The 19,553-nt window shown below is 52.1% G+C and overlaps 3 protein-coding genes across 7 annotated transcripts in view; 2 read left to right on the forward strand and 1 right to left on the reverse strand.

The window, feature by feature from the left end:
- The first annotated feature begins 3,806 nt into the window (after nucleotides 1–3,806).
- MANF (mesencephalic astrocyte derived neurotrophic factor) lies at nucleotides 3,807–9,085 on the forward strand. The gene is made up of 4 exons (XM_075052947.1): nucleotides 3,807–3,966; nucleotides 6,506–6,633; nucleotides 7,450–7,591; nucleotides 8,735–9,085. Exons 1-4 carry the CDS (start codon nucleotides 3,879–3,881, stop codon nucleotides 8,917–8,919), a joined length of 543 nt encoding a protein of 180 aa, XP_074909048.1. The 5' UTR covers nucleotides 3,807–3,878; the 3' UTR covers nucleotides 8,920–9,085.
- A 335-nt stretch (nucleotides 9,086–9,420) lies between these two features.
- RBM15B (RNA binding motif protein 15B) lies at nucleotides 9,421–14,538 on the forward strand. Its single transcript, XM_075052784.1, has one exon. It carries the CDS (start codon nucleotides 9,493–9,495, stop codon nucleotides 12,289–12,291), a length of 2,799 nt encoding a protein of 932 aa, XP_074908885.1. The 5' UTR covers nucleotides 9,421–9,492; the 3' UTR covers nucleotides 12,292–14,538.
- A 4,269-nt stretch (nucleotides 14,539–18,807) lies between these two features.
- Nucleotides 18,808–19,553, reverse strand: part of DCAF1 (DDB1 and CUL4 associated factor 1) — a 54,043-nt gene continuing 53,297 nt past the window's right edge. For all 5 annotated transcript variants that reach the window (XM_075053106.1, XM_075053109.1, XM_075053108.1 and 2 more), the window contains one exon: nucleotides 18,808–19,239. In XM_075053106.1, the coding sequence (XP_074909207.1) occupies nucleotides 19,181–19,239 (59 nt within the window). In that variant the 3' untranslated portion in view covers nucleotides 18,808–19,180. The remainder of the gene's footprint in view (nucleotides 19,240–19,553) is intronic.

The raw sequence follows: 19,553 nt of genomic DNA on the forward strand, positions 1-19,553 counted from the left end.
CCCTGAAGAGGAAGGAGCAGCAGAGACAACATGTGATGAACTGACCATAACCCCCATTCCCCATCCCCCTGCACTGCTGGGGGGGGAGGTAGAGAATCTGGGAGTGAAGCTGTGCCCAGGAAGAAGGGAAGGGTGGGGGGAAGGTGTTTTAAGATTTGGTTTTATTTGTCATTACCCTACTCTGGTTTGATTGGCAATAAATTAATTTTCCACAAAGTCGAGTCTGTTTTGCGCAGGACAGTAATTGGTTGAGTGATCTCTCCCTGTCCTTCTCTCAACCCACAAGCCTTTTGTTATATTTTCTCTCCCCTGTCTAGCTGAGGTGGGGAGTGATAGAGCAGCTGCGTGGTGCTTAGTTGCTGGCTACAGTTAAACCACGACCACTAAATTCCTAGCAAACTACCCATCCGTAATCATGGCACTCTGCCATACCATCATAACTAGTTCCAAAAGCTTGCAAAAAAATGACCAGAAGTCACTAGAGGTTTACTCCTCACTCAGCCGCACGCTCCAGCTCTAAATCTGTGACTGTTCACTGGCACTATAACTCTATTTCCCAGCACCTCACTTCTGCAGTACTATTTGGCCTAGCTAACATCACGACCAAACCCACAGCCAAACATTTCCATGAGCATGGGGAACAAACACAACCACCTCTGTCCCGCACAGCATCCTGTAAGGTACAGCAACTGTAATGGACACAGCACTAGCAACCTCCCCAGAAGAGAGCTAATACTTTCTGTTTAATCAGTCTAACTGCACAATTTAGGACAGGACTAGAAACCCTCAACGCTAGCTCCTACACCTTTTACATCTTCCGAACAACAATGTAAAACTCCACCCACATTTTGTCTATCTCAAATTCTCACGTACAAGATCTCATATCCCTCCTTGTTCTCATCAGATTCCTCTCTATTCCAAAGAGGGAATTAGTTGATGAATATCCTCCTGCAGCTACAGTTTTAACTGAAACATTAAAATGTGACAGTAAAACAGGAGCTAAAGCCTCCCTAACAACTGAGGGGCTTTTAAACAATAAAAACAACCAACTCTTGCATCTGTAACTAAATCCTCAGCCCAATCACTGTCAGAAGATAGACACTAGGAACCATGAATCTTGATGCAACTCAAAGGATCCTAAGCACATGCCACTGCAAGAAGATCTCTGAGGCTCAGCCAGTCTTCTGAATATTACCGCTTACTGCTTAGACATGTGGAAATTAAGGACTACATTTAAGGAAAAAAAAAAAAAAAGTTTTTTTTTTGCTTTTTCAACACCTATCCAACTTAGGCTGGTAACAGAACGTCCCAACACTACTGAGGACCAACACAAGGTGTCCATCACCCAGGTTTCAGACATGACAAATCCCCAATGCTCCAGAGAGACAGTGGCTGGAGGGTAGTGTAATGAACAGAACTCTAGAAACCTCACCATGGATCAAAAAAGCAGCAGAAGGTAAAATAAAAGCAATCCTTCCTAGCTGCTGGAATGTTGGAAAATAAACTATAAATAAGTGTCCCAGTTTGGGCTGGGATAGAGTTAATTTTCTTTCTAGTAGCTGGTATAGTGCTGTGTTTTGGGTTCAGTATGAGAAGAATGTTGATAACACACTGATGTTTTCAGTTGTTGCTCAGTAGTGTTTATACTAAATCAAGGATTTTACAGCTTCTCATGCCCAGCCAGCAAGAAGGCTGGGGGGGGCACAAGAAGATCGGAGGGGACACAGCCAGGACAGCTGACCCGAACTGGCCGAAGGGGTATTCCATACCATATGACACCATGTCCAGTATATAAACTGGGGGGAGTTGGCCAGGAGGGGCAGATCGCTGATCAGGGACTAGCTGAGCATCGGTCAGCGAGTGGTGAGCAATTGCATTGTGCATCACTTGTCCTTCTTGTGTTGTATTTCACTCTCTTTTTGTTATCTTCCCAACTCAGAAGGACTCCTTGCTCCTCCTCAGAGCCATTTGAGGATCCCATATTGAAACATACAGAAAGGCTCATTTCCCAATCCAAAACCAAATAAAATCACTCGTATGCTGTCACACAGTCTGTTCTATAAAAATGTATAAAAATCCTACTTTGTTTGAAGATCTGTTTCGTAACTGCACTCTTTTGATAGTTAAGCTTCCTCCTTATTGTGAAGCTCCTAAATTCTCCTAATTCTGAATTTAAGCCCTACTTCCAATTAATTAATAAGCCATTTCATCTTGCAACTCTTTCGGCCACTATCCTGATAAAAAACAAGGGCCAATATTCTTCCCAAAGTACACGGATGCTGAGTAATTCTGGGAATCATTATGGACTGATTTATAAGAGACAGCAATATCATTACCAATCTTGACAAACACATTTTGAGAGACAACAAGATCTAGAAAGGTGAAAAACGACCTCTTCTATCTGATAAACACATGTGATATATTCACACTGGCAAGATGCAGTGTCCTAATTACTACTCACCTGCTACGTGACCTCTACTGAAGCAGGTCCCTCCTCCTCCCCATCCTGCCTGTCTCCCTCGTCAGGCTTATAATTTGCAGCTGATGACCTGCAAGAAAATTCAGGCTTAGACACTGAAAAATTCTGCACAGCTCCTACCACGGCTTTGCCTGAGGCAGGTACAACTAGGCTGCTTCGCTGGTCTTCCCCTACCAAGAGAACCCACCAAGCTAAGATATGTGCTCCCTTGCACATGTGACTTTGCCCCTACCTTCTTTTACTAGAATAATATCCTAGGACATACACAGTTAAACATATAGCCCCACAAGACAAGAAACTATTAACAGGTGTGTGCACTCTTCCCCCAGTTGGCCTACAACTTCAATGGGATTTATGTGATAAGCTCACAGGGTTGGGGATTATTCAAGGCACTTTCCAGCACATCCTGTGAGGGCTTTGGGAACAAAAGGTGAAAGGGCCCACTGACTGGGACAGTACATAGGAATGAGAAAAAAATAAAATAAAATTTAAAAAATCTTTATTTGTTTCCTTGACTCAGCAAAAACCACCCAAGAAGCCAGAAACAAGCTGCACGCAGGTTGTTATTTTAACCACTCAGCTTTCAGCTGTCCCACCTCAAAGAATTCAGGCCTTATAACTCACAGGGCATACAGGCATAACCAAAAGCCACCCGTGAAGGGCTTTATCAGCACTAAGGCTGAGGAGAGGTCTGTCCCTGCCGCAGGGCCCTCCCAATGGCCGCCCACCCTGCCAAGCTCCCTCCCCCAGCCTCACGCCACGCACCCCCAGCCCACAGGAACCCAGAAAAACAGAACCCCGCCAACCTGAAGCTCCCATCGGCACCAAACCCCACGCTGCTCGAGGGCCTCGGGCAGCCGCCTCAGCCTCGCCTCACGCACCCCAAGCAGCCACCCTGCCACAGCCAGCAGACGAAGACACACCCCACGCTGACCTGCCCGCTCCCAGCGCCCACCCTCGGCAGCCGCAGTCCGCGGGTGCCGCTCAGCCCGGCCTCAAGGCAGGTCTCGACCGCGAGCAAAGGCCGAGCCGCCGCCACCGCGCCCCGCAAGGCAGCCCAGCTGCAGGTGTGAGAATCTGCCCCTTTAGAAGATGGCGCCCGCAGGCGGGCCCTAGGAAGCGCACGAGGGCGGCTTGCCCTCAACAAAAATGGCGGCCGCGGGAGGCGGGGAAACTCGCCGCGCGCCGGCGTTCCGCCGCCTCCTCCAATCAGCGGCCGCCAACTCTCCCGTGGAGGCCGCAGAGCGGCCAATGGGAGGGGGCGGCGTGGAAGCCGGGCGGGGAGCGGGCCAATGGGGCGGTAGTGGCGGCGGCGGGGGAGGGGGGAGCCGGCGCGGGGGCGGCGGTGCCGGTGCCGGTGCGGCGGGCGCAGTGCGCGCGGGCTGCCGAGCGAGGCGGGATGCGGGCGGCCCACGGGCTCTGGGCGGCGCTGGCCCTGCTCCTGCTGCCGGCCGGCAGCCGGGCCCTGCGCGACGGGGAGTGCGAGGGTGAGTGGGGCCGGCCGGAGGGGGGGGGCGGGGCCGGCCCGGCTGGGCTGGCGGGCGAGGTAAGGCCGCTCCTCGCCGCCGCTCTACCGCAGCCCGGCCCGCCCGCCGGTGTGACGGGGAGCCGGGACGCGGAGCGGCCCCGCGGCGGGCCTCGGGGCTTGGCTCCGGTCCCGGTCCCTGTCCCGTCCCCCGCCACCGCCCCGTCGACGGCGGGCAGTGACAGCCCTCCGGGGCCGGGGCCGGCGGGAGCGGTTCCTCCCGCGGCAGGAAAAGTCTCCGAAGTCCGCCCCAAGTGCCGCCGGGCCGGGCGCGCTGCTCGGGGGGTGGCCGGGTCCCGCGGGGGAGCGGCGCCGCGCCCGGGAGGCGGCGGGGCGGGGTTGGCGGCGGTGCCCCCCTCCTCTCCCCCGGGCCCGGGCCCGTCCGTCCCGCGGGACGGGGGCCGGGACCGGCGTTCCGGAGGGAACGCAGCCGGCTCGAGAGGCGTCCGGTCCCTCCTCGAGCGGGTTAGCGGTAGCGCCGAGCCCGGGGGGACGGGATCGTCCCCTCCTCGGGCTGGGGAGAGGAGGGGCTCGTCTTCCACAGCCGGGGCGCGGGGAAGCCCTCTCCCCCGCCTCCTTCCCGGGTGACGGTGACTGGAGCATCGGAGCAGGGAGCTGCCGGGAGGCAGCAAGCGGGAGGAAGCGAGTGCGGTTACTCACCTGGACTCTCCCCCCTCGCTCATCGCAGTAGTACGGTTACCTCGGCTTTGTCCGCCGACTGCTGGAGGATCGGGTGTCCTCTCTTTAATGCGTGAAGCCAGAAGCGATGCGCAGCTGATCTTTGAGTCTGGGCGCGTTACGTACCACCTAAATACGAAAGCCTCTGGGGTGGAAGCTGTTGAGCTGCACGGCAAATTAAACTGCTCTTGCGTGGTGGAACAGAACAGATTCCCCAGGTGAAGCAAGAAAAACTTGAGGTGGGGCTGTCGTAACTGGTTGGGAGTTTGTGGTACTAATGCTCACCCCTTCCTCCTTTTTGTAGGGAGAGAAACAGTAAGACAGAAGGAGGGGGAGGGAACATAGTAAATCAAAACTTTCGGCTGCTGTCCCAGCACTAGGTTGGAAACTTGTTTCTACTGTACTGTAGTCATCGGTACCACTGCCTGCAGCTTCTTGATTCTTTCCAAAGGTTTTCACTTCCAAACAGCGCACAATGGACATCAGTGTGTGATTATGACTGGGTACAAACTGATGTGAGGTAAATGATGTTGTGGTATACATACAAAAAAATGTTTTCCTAAATAGCCCAGCTTATAATTACTTCTAGCTCTAATATATGAGAGTAAGTTTCTACTCGTTTTCACGATGGTCATACTCTGTCTCCTGTATTTGCCCATTATCCTGTGCCATGGCTTGTGTGCAGAGTTGAATACAAGTTGCTAATGACGATAATATTTGCCCATCCCTTCCTGTTGGGGTAAACAAATCGCATAAAAGATGTAACTTGCACCTTTCCTCTAGAAGCAGGCCAGGGCCTGGCACTTGTCTCACACCTGGAAGTCGTGAGAATCCACAGGTCCTGCCGCAGGAATTGGTGGGGCCGCAGAGCTCTTGGTCCAGGCGATGCCGATGTTCACGGGTGGGTTGTGTGAGCAGCAGAATGAGCGAAATCTGACACTCAGCAAACTCGCAGTGTCTCTCTCAGTGTCTCCCTCAGTTGCCCTGTCACACAGACCCTGCGTGCTGCAGTAACCGTAGCTGTCTGCCCTCCTCCCCAGCGACACAGGCGGGTGTGCTGTGCTTCGTCTGGAGCGTATGTGGAGTGACTGCTGCCAAAGGGAAAGTGTAATGACTAAGTTGTACGTGCCCTTCCCACAGGCAGGAGCTTGGATCTGTCCTCTCAACTGCTGGTGCACTTGTGGGAGTTTCATTATCTTTAAGACTCTTCCCTCTTTCAATCTGAAACCGATTCAGAAGCTTGTGGGAATGAAGAGAGGAGAAACACGCCAAGTGGACAGCGTGTGCGCTCACATAATTTCTTTTTCTCTTGGAAATAACTTACCCATGAACTGAACCAACTTGATAAGTGGTGATACTGTATTGCTAAAAACAGCACACATGGAGTCTGTAACGGGATTATGTAGAGAGAATTGTTTTTCAATCAGAACTGGTTTTGAAGCCTGTGGTCTGGCAAGTTGCTTCCCAAAGCAGGAAGAATAAGGCAGCAAATTAAGTTTATATTTTTGCACGGGCACTGCTTTGTGTTGTATCCCTCAGCTGAATCCTGCTGCTCACTCACAACAGTGTACAGAAGCCACTGGAGACTTCCATGGATCTGGTTTCTCAGATTGTCAAAAACCCACCAAAAATACCAGGGCATATTGTTGATTCACATGTGCTCTGACAGACTTACTGAAATATGTGTGAAGTCACTGACTGCTAATGCAGCTGCTAGAAGTTCTGTTCTCCACATCCCTTATTCTGTTTCCCTACAAGTGCCCTCTAAGTGCTGCCACAAGATTACTGCAGTGGCAGATAACTCCATCCATCTTCCCTTCCAGTGTGTGTCACGTTCCTGGGAAGGTTCTACCAGAGTCTAAAGGACAACGATGTTGACTTCACACCTGCCAGTATTGAAAAGGAGCTCTTGAAATCCTGCAAAGAAGCAAAAGGCAAGGAGAACCGCCTGGTAAGTAGTAGTAGTCAATGATACTTGCCTCTTGAGGGAGTAAGTTGTAGAATACTTGGCAAATGAGGGGAAACTAGCGCTTCTGAGTTTGTATGATATGGCTTCCCAGGGGCTGTTCTTCCTAGCTCTGTGGCCACAATTGGTCCTGTATTTTTTATAAAAGAGGACTTGAGGAGTTTGACCTCTTCACCTTAAAAAAACCAAGTCTGTCAACAGACATCTTACTGGCTGACCTTGTTTCTCCCCGTTACTGAAGCGCTGGTGATTACAAAGCTTTTATTTGCTGTAGGACTTCCTTGTCCCTTAAACTGTATTTGGGGTGCTATGTAAGTTGCTGAAATATTTATGCTCTTTGGCTGTTTAGCTGAAAACTAAATAAAGGAAAACCAAATTGCCCTAACTAAAACCAGAAGGCAATCTGCAAATGAAGAGCCCCAAGGAAAAGGCCCTGCACTCTCTTCAGAAGAGAACTACAGAGAGACACCATCAGAAATACAGAGGGGAAACGCTTCAGAAAGTCTTTCTCTTTGAATGAAGACGACTTTATTCTTAATGCAATTCAATTTTTATAAAAGTTGAGAAACAAGACAACCAGCCTCAACAGCTTTAAAAGTAGTGTGATGGGAAACACCTGCTCAGTAGCCTCGGGTTCAGAGTTAGGCTTCCTTTTGCCTGTCTGTAGCGGTCACTTGGAAAGGTTCTGCAACAGTAAACATCTAGCTGCAAAACCAAGTGAGGAGAGAAGATGGATAGAAAACTCTCCTTTTTAGAAGCATTTTTCCATGCATCCCCACCTGGTTCTTTTCTTCCCTCTAGTGCTATTATGTTGGGGCCACAAGTGATGCAGCCACCAAAATCATTAACGAGGTATCAAAGCCCATGAGTCATCACATCCCTGTGGAAAAGATCTGTGAGAAACTAAAGAAGAAAGACAGTCAGATCTGTGAACTAAAATACGGTGAGTTGCCAGCATAAGGGGAAATGCCCGTGCTTTTCTGGGGTATGGATCATTTGGGGTAAACCAGCATGCTAAAACTACTCAGTCCTAAGTTCTGTAGCAGGATCACTAGCCTAATTAGGTTGCACAACCTGGGTTGCTCTCCATGAACACCCTAGATGGTTTTACAGAGATGCTCGGGTAAGATTGTTGGCTACTAGCCCTTTTTAGCTTCTGCAGAGCCACTGATCTGCCTTGAAAGAGGTTGCTCCCAGGTGTATCAGCACTACTGTGCTCAAATCACTATTTGGGATATTGTGTTTAGGAGGGTGTGCAGTAAGGCTTGTCCTGGGGAACAGCCGGGTGTGTCCTACGGCCTGGGTTCGAGCCCTTAGCTGAGCTCTGTAGTCCCAGCTGCTCTCATGTTTGCCAGTAGCGGGTTGATAAACACTTCTTTCTCCCCTCCTCTGGTGTCTGCTCGGAGAGTTCAGCACTCTCTTTCTTACCACCTTGCTCAAACTCTTGCGTTACTAGATAACATACTCTTCCTGAAAAGACTAATATGAAGAACAGTCTTGGGAATACCTCCTTCCGACTGCTTTCCTTATCTCTGCCCTTACACTCCCCAGAGACACCCCTTGGATTGCGGGTCTTTATACTTCTCATTTCTCATACCAATGTCCTCTTGCTTCCTAAAAAGCTTTCTGTTGTGGTCACTTGCTTATCTTTCCTCTGAAATCACTCTGCTACCTTTTATTTATCCAGTGGAAGAAAGAAACAAAGTATTGCTGCTCCTACCATCAAGGGGCTTTCAGGGCTATCCTGGGACTCCTGCATCTAAGCTGCAACCCAACTTTCTGGCTTGTAACAGTGCCTTTTAGTGTTAAAAAAACTTCTCTCCTGTCAGAAGCCTAACTTCGATGTGCCTTCCGCCCCCCCGGGAGCCCGGCACCTCTCTCCCTCTTGCATTTTGGCTTCCTCGCCTCCCGTACCGCCGGCCTCCTGCTCCTCACCGTCTCCGCACACAAACGGCACCGGCCTCCTCCTCCTCCGCGGTGCCGGCCGCGGCGGGCCCCCCATCACCCCGGGGCGGAGGTGGGGGGGGGACGGCGGCCGGTCCCCCCCCACACCCCTCCGCTGAGCTGGGCTCTGCTCTCCCCGCAGACAAGCAGATCGACCTGAGCACCGCCGACCTGCGCAAGCTGCGGGTGAAGGAGCTGCGGCGGATCCTCGACGACTGGGGCGAGGCGTGCAAGGGCTGCGCCGAGAAGTCCGACTTCATCCGCAGGATCCACGAACTGATGCCCAAGTACGCGCCGCGGGCCGCCGGTGCCCGCGCGGACCTCTGAGGGGATCCGGTCCGATCCGGTCCGGTCCGATCCGGCCCGGCGGGGAGGCGGCCGAGGCGCGCGCCCCCGGCGGCGGTAGCTGAGGCGGCGCGCGCTGTACGGGACGTTCATTAAAGTACAACGGTCTCTACCGGGCGGACGCGTGTGCCGTGTGACGTGATTGCGGGGCACACACGCACGCACCTCACCCCACCCCACCCCATACCCCCCCCCCCCCCGCGCCTCTCGAGTGGGAGCGGCCTCGCTCGCTCGCGCGAACACACACACACCCCCCCCCCCTTCCCACACACGCTCCGCTCGGCGGGGGGCGGGGTTTTTGCCGGGCGCGCGCCGGCACCGCTTCGCGATTGGCCGCCCGCCGTCACGTGCGGCCGGGCCGGGCCGAAGGCGGGAGGCGCTCTTGCGTCACGTCGCTGTGCGGCGCCATCGCGCCCCCTGACGCCGCCATGCGGCGGGACGCGGGGCGATGACGTAGGGCCCGCGCGGCGCGGCGGCCGGAGCCGCCTTCGTTCCCTTTTGTCCAAGATGGCGGCGGCCGCCGGAGGCGTCTCCTGAGCGGCGGGCCCCGGCGCCATGAAGCGGGGCAGCGAACGGGACTCCAGCCCGCCGGGGGCTGGGGGAGGCCGCGCCGCCGCCGCCAAGCGGCCCCGCGAGCGCGAACGCGAGAGCAGCAGCCGGCGCGGCCCGCACCGGAGCTCGGGCGCCTCCCGCAGCAGCCGGGACAAGTCCACGCCCGGCGGCGGCGGCGGCAGCGGCGGCGGCGGCACCACCACCGGCGGCGGCGGCGGCGGCAGCAGCGGCGGCGGAGGCGGCTCCAGCTCCCGCAGCCACCGCGGCGATGAGCGCGCCGGAGGCGGCGGCGGAGGCGGCGGCGGCGGCGGCGACTCGAACCACCGCCCGGCGGGGAGCGGCTCGGCCTCGGGCGCCCGCGGCGGCGGCGGCGGCAGCCAGGCCGCCCCCTCGTCCTCCTCGTCCTCCTCGTCCTCGTCCCGGGCGCTCGGCGTGCCCAAGGCCAAGGCCCTGCCGGGCGCCGTGGTGGCCCCCTCGCTGCTGCTGGCCGGGCCGCCGCCGGGCGCCGCGCCCTCGCTGCTGCTGGCGCCGCTGGGGGGGTCGGCGGGCCTGGCCGGGGAGCCGCCCGGCTCCTGTGAGTACAAGACGCTGCTGGTGAGCGGGCTGAGCGCGGCCCTGCCCGACCAGCTGCTGGAGGACGGCCTGTTCCGCCTCTTCCAGCGCTTCGCGGGGGGGGGCGCCGGGGACATCAGTGTCAAACTCTCCCACACGCCCGAGCTCGGCCGCGTCGCCTACGTCAACTTCCGACACCCCGGGGACGCCCGCGACGCCCGCCGGCACGCCCGGGCTCGGCAGCTGCTCCTCTACGACCGGCCCCTGAAGGTGGAGCCGGTGTATCTGCGCGGGGGCCGGAGGAGCCGCACGCCGCCCCCCGCGCCCTCTCCGGAGCCCCTGGGGTACCTGCCGCCCATCCACAGCACCTACCAGTACAAGCAGAGATCGCTCTCTCCCGTCACCAGCCCCCTGCTGCGGGAGCCGCGGCCCAGGCACGCTCACGCCGCCGCCGCCGCCTTCGCTTTGGAAGCGGCCGCCATCGGGCTCTCCCGGGAGCGGGAGAGGGCCCTGGATTACTACGGGCTGTACGACGAGCGCGGCCGCCCTTACAGTTACCCCATCGTGGCTGAGGAAGACCTGATGCCGGAGGACGATCAGAGAGCCACCCGCAACCTCTTCATCGGCAACCTGGACCACAATGTCTCGGAGGTGGAGCTGAGACGGGCCTTTGAGAAGTACGGCATCATCGAAGAAGTGGTGATCAAGCGCCCTGCCCGAGGCCAAGGCGGGGCTTACGCTTTCCTCAAGTTCCAAAACTTGGACATGGCGCATCGAGCCAAGGTCGCCATGTCGGGCCGCGTTGTCGGCAGGAACCCTATCAAAATTGGCTACGGGAAAGCCAACCCTACTACCAGGCTGTGGGTGGGTGGTCTTGGTCCAAGTACTTCCTTAGCTGCCCTGGCGAGGGAGTTCGACCGCTTTGGCAGCATCAGGACTATTGACTACGTGAAGGGAGACAGCTTCGCTTATATCCAGTACGAAAGCTTGGATGCTGCCCAGGCTGCCTGCGCCCAGATGAGGGGCTTCCCTTTGGGCGGACCGGAGAGGAGACTCCGAGTGGATTTTGCCAAAGCAGAAGAGACGAGATACCCGCAGCAGTACCAGCCTGCACCGCTCCCCGTGCACTATGAACTGCTAGCTGACGGGTACAGCAGACACAGAAGCCTAGAGCAAGACTTGAGGGTGCGAGATAGGACTCCTCCACATCTCCTGTACTCAGACAGAGACAGGAGCTTTGCAGAGGCAGACTGGGCCAGCCCTGCCAAAAACGCCGAACGCAGAAACAACTTGGAAAGCTACAGCCGATCGGTGCGTAGCCGGAGCGGAGAGCGCTGGGCCAGCGACAGCGATCGCAGCGTGCCCAAACTGTGGGAAGAGAGGCGGAAACGCCGGAGTCTTTCCAGTGACCGCGGGAGGACTACTCACTCGCCTTACGAGGACAGAAGCAGGACAAAGGCCAGTGGGCCAGCTTTAGACCGCAGCCCAGACAGGGCTCGCAAGGAGAATCACACTACAGAATCCGGAGCCGAGAAAGAGCAGAGTAACTCCCTTCAGAACAATCGTCATGCGACTGAGGAGAAGCCCCATCGTGAGGCATCCGATGCTCCCCAGCCTAAAAAAAGGGACAGCGAACGCAATCATCGAACTGGTGAATCGGAATCAAAAACTCACGAGGAGCCAAAATCTGAGACCAAAAAGCTAAAGAATTTATCAGAATACGCTCAGACGCTGCAGCTTGCTTGGAATGGGCTTCTTGTGCTAAAAAACAGCTGCTTCCCCACCTCTATGCACATCCTGGAGGGAGACCTCGGTGTCATCAACGGACTCCTTAAAGACCATTCATCCGGCGGGAAGTTAACGCAGCTCAAAATTGCTCAGAGACTTCGGCTCGACCAGCCCAAGCTGGATGAAGTAACTCGCCGTATCAAACAAGGCAGCCCCAACGGCTACGCTGTGCTCCTGGCGACCCAGTCCACCCCAGCAGGGGCCGAGGGGACCTTCCCTGTTGTAGAGCCTGGCTTGCAGCGACGGCTTCTCAGGAATCTGGTCTCCTACTTGAAACAGAAGCAGGCTGCTGGGGTTATCAGCCTGCCCGTGGGAGGGGCGAAGGGCAGAGACAGCACAGGCATGCTTTACGCGTTCCCTCCCTGTGAATTCTCTCAGCAGTACCTCCAGTCAGCACTAAGGACATTGGGAAAGTTAGAAGAAGAACATATGGTGATAGTTATAGTCAAAGACACTGCCTAGCCCACACTGTCTTTTCAGATTCCATGTTTTCTTTGTGTGTCACACACCCCAGTTGTTTTTAAGGCCGATCATTTTGGTGGAGGCTCAAAACACCTCGACCAAAGTGGTAAGATTTTTAGTTTCTAATTAATTTTAATACCATTTAAATAGAGCCCATTTTATTCGTTTTTAATATGTGACACTGTCCGCTGTTGTTCTGTATTTTTATTTTTTAACTGTATGAAAAGTTGTCAGTAAAGCCTTGTTCACTGATGGATTTCTAAACTTGTGCGGTATCCTAGTTTTTATGGCCCAGGAAGGGCTGGTTCCCTGTGCTGTCAAGAGCTGGAAGGTGATGGTCCCAACCCGTTTCAGTTTCTCAGACCCCAGCCTCCTGCACCTCCTCCGTCTCTTTAGATGTGTCCTGCAAGGTGGGAGGGGGAAGGGGGGGGTCCTTCTTTGTGCTGTATGAGAGACTGAAAGGTTGGTTCTGTATCTTTTTTTTTTTTTTTTGTCCTGTTTGCTTTTTATTTCATAAATTTGAGTCTGAATGCATTGCTGTTGATGCTCTATTTGAGGATAGAAGCTTCCCAGGAAGCCAGCTACAAAGGAAGCAAATCCTGATCAAGAATAGAAGTGGTTTTTATACACAACAAAAAAAATTACAGTTAATACTTCGTGAAAAGTTTGTTACAAAGGAGTCAACTGTATTCAATTCTGTGAGGTCTGAGAGCACCCAATACATGTCTCAGTCAGATAGAAGTTCTTGGGTAAAACAAAAATGAGGCTTGACATTCCCGTTTTTTATCAGAGGAGAAAAAAAAACAAGCAGGAGAAAAAAAAAAGTCATGTAAGGGGGAACCCTCTTGGGCCTGTGTTAGATGTAGACAAGCAAATAAAGGGCACAAAGGGTTTTGGCAAACTGTAGGTGCCCGTTTGTGTAGTCGACCATGTTGCACTATCTGAAATCCTTTATTGAAAGATAAATGGCAAACTTGTTTTTGCTAAAGTTGAAACTTGTTTGCGGGCTTACAAAAAAAGAGATAAATGTGTCTGGCTGTCTGAAAATGTGTTATGTTACTGCAAGTAACCTGTCTATGACTGTAGGAAACTCTGGAGATCAAAATTTGAAATTTAAGATGGCATGGTTCCATCACCTTTTCTATCTATCTGTGGTATGAGACAGTTGTTCAGGAGAGAAACCAGGACATCTGCACCTCTGGTTGCTCCGTAACGTTAAGGATGCGGTAACTAGTTTAAATTTGAGTTAAAATCCACACTGTTCAGTTTGGGGATATTTTTATTTTTTAAAATTATGCCTGTAGATTTTAGAAGGCTTACAGAAAATTGTGTGGGATTAAAAACACTAAATTTAAAAGTTTCTTTAAATTCGCAGGTGGGGTTTTTTTGTTGTTGTTTTGGTGGTAAGCAAGTGAACAAAATCCTGGGTGAACCAGAGTCTTTCTGGCACCCGTCTCTGTGACCGAGCAGACTCACTTGCTGACAGCTGCCAAGGCCCTTTTAAAACTGTGCTCTCAGGTATGATCGGTATCAAAACCTATATAGCAGGGAGCATAACTCAGTCTAATGATGCTTTTCTTTTTTATTTTTTTTAACCCTGCAATTTCACAGTAGGGACATCATCAGCTGATGATGTATGAGCGGTTGCTTAATTTAATAATGTATTGATATCAACAAGTATGGGTTGGTTTGTTGGTTTTGGTTTTTTGGTTTTTTTTTTTAACATTTAATACTGTGATTATATTAAAAGTAAATCTAATGAGTTAGTGTGATCATGAGGGGGTTAGTATTTCACTTGATGATGCATCTTCTGTACCCCAGAAAACATAATTCTGTCCGTAAGGGCCCGAGTACAGCTACAAGGCCACGGAGGGTTTTGTCCACGGTGTGCGGGCACGGTTCAGTGAGAGGTGAGCTGGCTCGTCTGCTGGGAGCGGCAGGGCTCTGGGAAAGCCGATTTATGCTGTGGGAGCAGAGGAGCAACTCTGCTGCTCCCAGCAGCCAAGCCGTGTCTCCAGACTCACTGCACTGGGTTGCACTGGGCAGCGCAGCGGTACGCTTCATGACACCACGGCTGCATGGCGTAGGGGAGCTGGACTGCCCCTGGTTTTACACGGTTACAGGGACGCTGACTTTTAACCTTGTGACCGAGTCCCCAATGCTGTTGTAATGTAGACAGTGCCAAATGTCAACAATTGTAACCGTTAAGTGTTATCTGAAACCAAGTGCTATTAAATACCCCTTATGGCCAGAGTCATAGAGTGATAGAGCTTTTTGTCAGCCTGTCATCCTACGTGTTGGAGATGTCCGTTCAGTCTGAGGCAGAGTGCGTGGTGGTGCAGTAACAGATGCCTGGCTGGCTTCTTGCTGGCAGGGAGCTGTAGCTCGTGCTGCTGTGGAGTGGCCTCGTGTGTGTCTGTGCGCGTGTGCATGCGTGTGTTACGCTGTGTGAACGAGAGGAATTGGAAGGAAAAAAAAAACCCAACATGATAAAAGCTGCAACTGCTTGATGGCAAAGCCAGGGAACCACCGGCAATCCCCCTCTTCCACTTTCCTTTTGAAACAAATAATAATGTAGGGGTTTTTTAGAAGACAAACGTTGTCACGCTTTGGGCTGGATAAGATTTTTAATGATGGCATTTCTCTTCCCAGTGAAGTGGCTGATGGTTGTGAGCGCGCGTGCATGAATGGAGAACCAACAAATCTCCATCCTACAAACAAATCAACAGGTGTAAATGAGAAATGGGAGAGCTTAAGGAAGAAACACGTGGGAGAGAAGCAGTATCAGCCCTCTAACCTGATGACCTGAGCCTTCCCAGCTCCCCAGCATGCGAGTGAGCCCCAGCTATTACTTGAACAGCCAGATGGTGCTGAGGCCAAAGGCCCCCGTCCTGTAGTCCTGCCTGCCATCCCATCCCCTCACACATGCATCCAGGCTGGTTTCAAGAGAAACAGGCCTGAAAAATAACGCTACACCTGTATCTTACAGCTTGCAAGACTTGGCCCATAAATAGGGATGGGATGCAGTTCTGGGGGGAAAATACATGGCTGGGGGCGGGGGGGATTGGGGAGGAAGACCACGGCCCTAGTTAGGCGGCCCAAGACACTCAGTGATGTTGGAAGTTGGTGGGTAGAACAGTGCTGGAGGGGTGGTTTGGGGGCAGGGGGGGAGGGCGTCTTTCAGCCCAGTACAGCAGTGGCAGTAAGGTAATTGCAACAGGGTAATGGTCTCTGTCTCTTTGAGCGTGATCTGAAACACGAAGTGGGACCAGGGTGTGAGATGGAGGATTTGGTGGTCTGAGAGCATTAGTGTTTAGACTGAGTTGCTCTGTTTTGGGTTTTTTTTTTTTAACACAGTCAGTACAGAGTCTGTCTTACAAAGCCTCTTCTTTTTAACATCAGTTGCTGGCTGTCTTTACAACAGAAACATGGACAAGAGGGCTAGCCCTAGGCTGTCCCAGGTGCCCAGCATGTGCATATGACCAGTGCTGATGAGACCTTGATTATGACCCTTTGCTAACACGCAGGTTAAACTGCTGACCAGCCCTGAGGTTTGTACCCTGCTCTCCAAGCCCTGGCCTAGATGAGATTCTTTTTGAGGCACTGCGCTGCAGGGATAGGCGTACAACCTCCCAGCGTGCTGGCACGATGGTTGCACAGCCTGTACTCCATGGAACTGTGTTGCAGTGTGCCAAACGGGCCAAGCAGTTACAGTCTGGTTACAGAGTGAGGAGGACCATGGCAATATGAGGGCACAGGCTGGTGCTGGGCTACTCTCTGCTCACATCACGGGAAGAAAGGCAGCATCCTTCCTGCAAAGGCTCCCCTCGATTGCAGAGGTAGGTATATGTCTTTACCAGCTGGCAGGATATTTGAAAGCCCCTTCCACCCCATAAGCCGAGGTCTGTAATGTCTGCATAGGCGAAGAAATACTGTATGGCATCACATCAGCAATGTGCTGTGTGTATTCAGGAAGATTATAGGACTTTTTCCAAACACAATGCTTTTAAATAGATTAAATCACAATGTCAAGGGAAGAGGTGATTTTCCAAACTCCTCTGAGATTTCCCCCCATCCCAAGTAGTTGCAGAATTATGGCCTGACAAAAACAAACGAATCCCTGCTACTCCTCAATTCTGTATCCCCATTTTTCACCCAGCCTGTTAGTCACCCTATTCCCCAGCACTCTTCAGTGATGCCCTGAAAGAACAAAGGAGGTAGCACGGGGGGGGCAGGCAGCCTCCCCCACGCTTGTGTATTTAACTTCAGCAGCTCTACAATAAGCAAGCGGAAAGGAGAGGCCAAGAGTCTGCCCAGGACAGGCAGCCAGGGCTGCTTCTGCAGGTTTTGGTGAGTGAGCTGCAGGCTGCAGGAGCCGAGCCCTGCCTCCTTAGCCACAGGCTAAGGCCCGAGCACGCTCCCTGTGGCTCTATTCAATGAAGTTGGGATAGGTGTGGGAGGGAGGGATGGCATATATACTTACAGTGGCCCAGTTTATAATATAAATAGGAGTTCCATCCTAGATGTTTCAGTTCTGTCTCACAAAACTAGTTGGTAAATTTCTCCAAGATAGCCAGGCCCAAAACAGCAACAGATGCAGCTGATTATAGCTGTGGTATAATGCCAGAACAAGATATGGGCATCATCTGGCACAGGATCTCTCTGTTTTCAGTAGTTGAGTACACACTTCCCCCCCCCCCCCCCCCGAGCAGCACATTTTCTAAGGTAAAGTTGCTTAAGATGTTTTTGATAAGGCAGAGGCTGGTTTCCACAGCTGTTGGATGGCATATCTGATTTTCAATCCCCTCATTTAATCAGAATGCTGCTCCAATTGCTGGTCTTAAATGCTGTAGTAATCGCAACTCGCTCGTCTTTATCGACTCCGTAGGGTACAATTATCCATTATAAGTTGCAGCAGAACCTTTCTTTTTAATTATTAACAAGCAGCCCTGGGTAAGTACATTAAGTAGATGCAATGCTGGAGGGAAGAAAAGCTATTGCTTCTCTTGGTTAAAAAGAAAATCCTTCCTCTTCAAGCAATGAAACCTTGAGCCTTAGTTGAAATGGGCACAGGTCTTGGTGGAAAACTTGCTGTAGTGTCAAGGAGTGAGAAGCCTCCAGCTCCCTGTTCTGCCTCAAACTCTATTCTGAAAGTAAGGAGTGGCCAAAACAGAGAAAGGGTAAAAAGTTGAGTGGATGTTATCATCTGAACACCTGGGAATAAATAGCACAGTTAGTGGCCTTGTGCAAGCAAGCAATGAGCACTTACCTTGCAGGTCTGACGCACAAGAACTAAGCTGTGCAGTTGTCTGCTGTACAGTGAAATCAAACACTCAACTGCAATTTTTTTCAGCCCCTTCTAAGGGCAGGGCCTCTTGTCATGTACAAACAGGAGCACCTAATTTGCCCTCTGCCAGTATAGCCAGAAGGTAGCGTACATAATGCCAAACCACACATGGATGAGGAGGCCCAATGCTGCTCCCGCCTTCTGACACACACCGGCAAGGTGGTGAGAGTTCCCTGCAGCTCACCACGCTTCCTGTAGCTGAACCGCAGAGTGGATATTCTGGTGCATCATCTTTAAACAAAATCACAGCCTGGCATTAGCAGCACCTTTCAGCTCCCACACAGCACAGTGAGGATGCGGTGCCACGCTGCCCACAACCGCACTGAGAAATCAAGGCTGTCAGGCTGCCAGATTTGAACCCACAGGCACGGTGAAATGTCCGCCGTGCAGCGCTGGGAGTCCCTGTGGACTGGGACAGTGAGTGGAGCCTGCACTCACAAATCTCACCCCTTGTTTTTTTGCCCTTCCTTATTGCAGCAGGCCACTAGCTACACCTAGCTGCTCGCTGGCTGAGCCCCTCAGGTGCACAGAGCACCACTTCTGCATGAGTGGCAGAGGAATCCATGGCTACAATTCACAGCCATAAACAGAGACAGGATTTGTATTTAATTTTTTAATAAATACACTTTACATTAAAGAAAAAGGCCTTCAATTTGCAGTTTCCACACAGAGGGGGGGGGGGGGGGGGGGAAACAAAAGATTAAAAAACTTGAACCACAAAGGGCAGAGGGGAGAAAGAGGGCTCAAACTTCAATCCCAGATCCCCATCTTCAGGAATACCAGGCTCTGACTAGGCCAAGCCAGGATTTCAGCCTCCCATTACAGCTGGTACCACAGCGAGAATCTCCGCTTTAAACAGCCTGTACGTTCATTTACCAAACACCCCCAAGGCTCTTCCCTGGAGGACAAAAACATCTGAAACACACTGGCGCACTAGCAGGTGTTAACACCCATTGCTTTGTTTTTTTAAAAATAAAATCATATTTAAAATAAAAATATTCTCACTCCTCAACAATATTAGAAACCATGATCCTCTTATTTCACTTAGTAGTTGCATAAAAATGCCTCTTCTTTTAATTTTAAACAATTTTTCTCCCCCGAACCTACCCCATGGTAACAAGGTACTACAGGAATACAAAGTTCATCCCCTCTTTACTAGAACACCTGCCTTTTTTTTTTTTTTTTTTTTTAATATAAAACTATTTCTGTTCTTTAGGAAAGAACTTTATACAAAGAAAATATATTGTGAAATATCTTCAGAAGTTTCTTTGAAGAGGAGAGTCATCTCAGCCTAAAATAAAAAATAAAAAAAAAGGCAGAGAGAAAAGAGGCCTAACCCCAGGTCTCTTTATTGTAGAGCCTCGGACTTAGCCCCGAGCCTCAAACTGACTCAAACCAACACAGCGGATGGGCTGGAGTTCCTCAGGTTTTCCCAGGAGAAAAAGGGTTGGGGTGCTCAGAATCGGTTTCCTATTTGGTCTCCGGTCTTCTGCTGGGAAGGGAGCATCTCCTGCTGCCAACACCCCGTCTGGCAGTCACTCCTCACTCATTCAGAGACAGGATTATGTCGTCCTCCAAGTCAGAGTTATCTGAGCTGTCGGCTGAAAAGGAGACATGTAGGTTATGTTTGGTTTGTGGAAGAACACAGCTGCCAGGGCTGCTAAGCAAGGCAACACATTCATAGTTACAAGAGATGGCCACTACCTGCTTGAGACCAGCAACTCCCTAACAATGATGGAGGCGGCTAGCACCATTAGTGCATTTCAAATCAATCAAAAGCAGTTAGCAAATATGCACCAGAGCTTTCTTTCCCTGGTTAAAACAGAGGGTCAAGAGGAGAGCAGCTTCTATCAGCTGGCATTTTTTTTCCCATGACAAGATGGAGAGAAGGACACCAGCAGTAAGGTACTTGTAC

Source organism: Buteo buteo, chromosome 21, assembly GCF_964188355.1.
Source record: "Buteo buteo chromosome 21, bButBut1.hap1.1, whole genome shotgun sequence".
NCBI classification, from domain to species: domain Eukaryota; kingdom Metazoa; phylum Chordata; class Aves; order Accipitriformes; family Accipitridae; genus Buteo; species Buteo buteo.

Bases quoted from the DNA above. Each gene is read 5' to 3' on its own strand.
- MANF (XM_075052947.1), top strand. From the start codon at position 3,879: ATGCGGGCGGCCCACGGGCTCTGGGCGGCGCTGGCCCTGCTCCTGCTG. The intron at 3,967-6,505 runs GTGAGTGGGGCC...CTTCCCTTCCAG, and splicing joins GCGCGACGGGGAGTGCGAGG to TGTGTGTCACGTTCCTGGGA. The intron at 6,634-7,449 runs GTAAGTAGTAGT...TCTTCCCTCTAG, and splicing joins AAGGCAAGGAGAACCGCCTG to TGCTATTATGTTGGGGCCAC.
- RBM15B (XM_075052784.1), top strand. From the start codon at position 9,493: ATGAAGCGGGGCAGCGAACGGGACTCCAGCCCGCCGGGGGCTGGGGGA.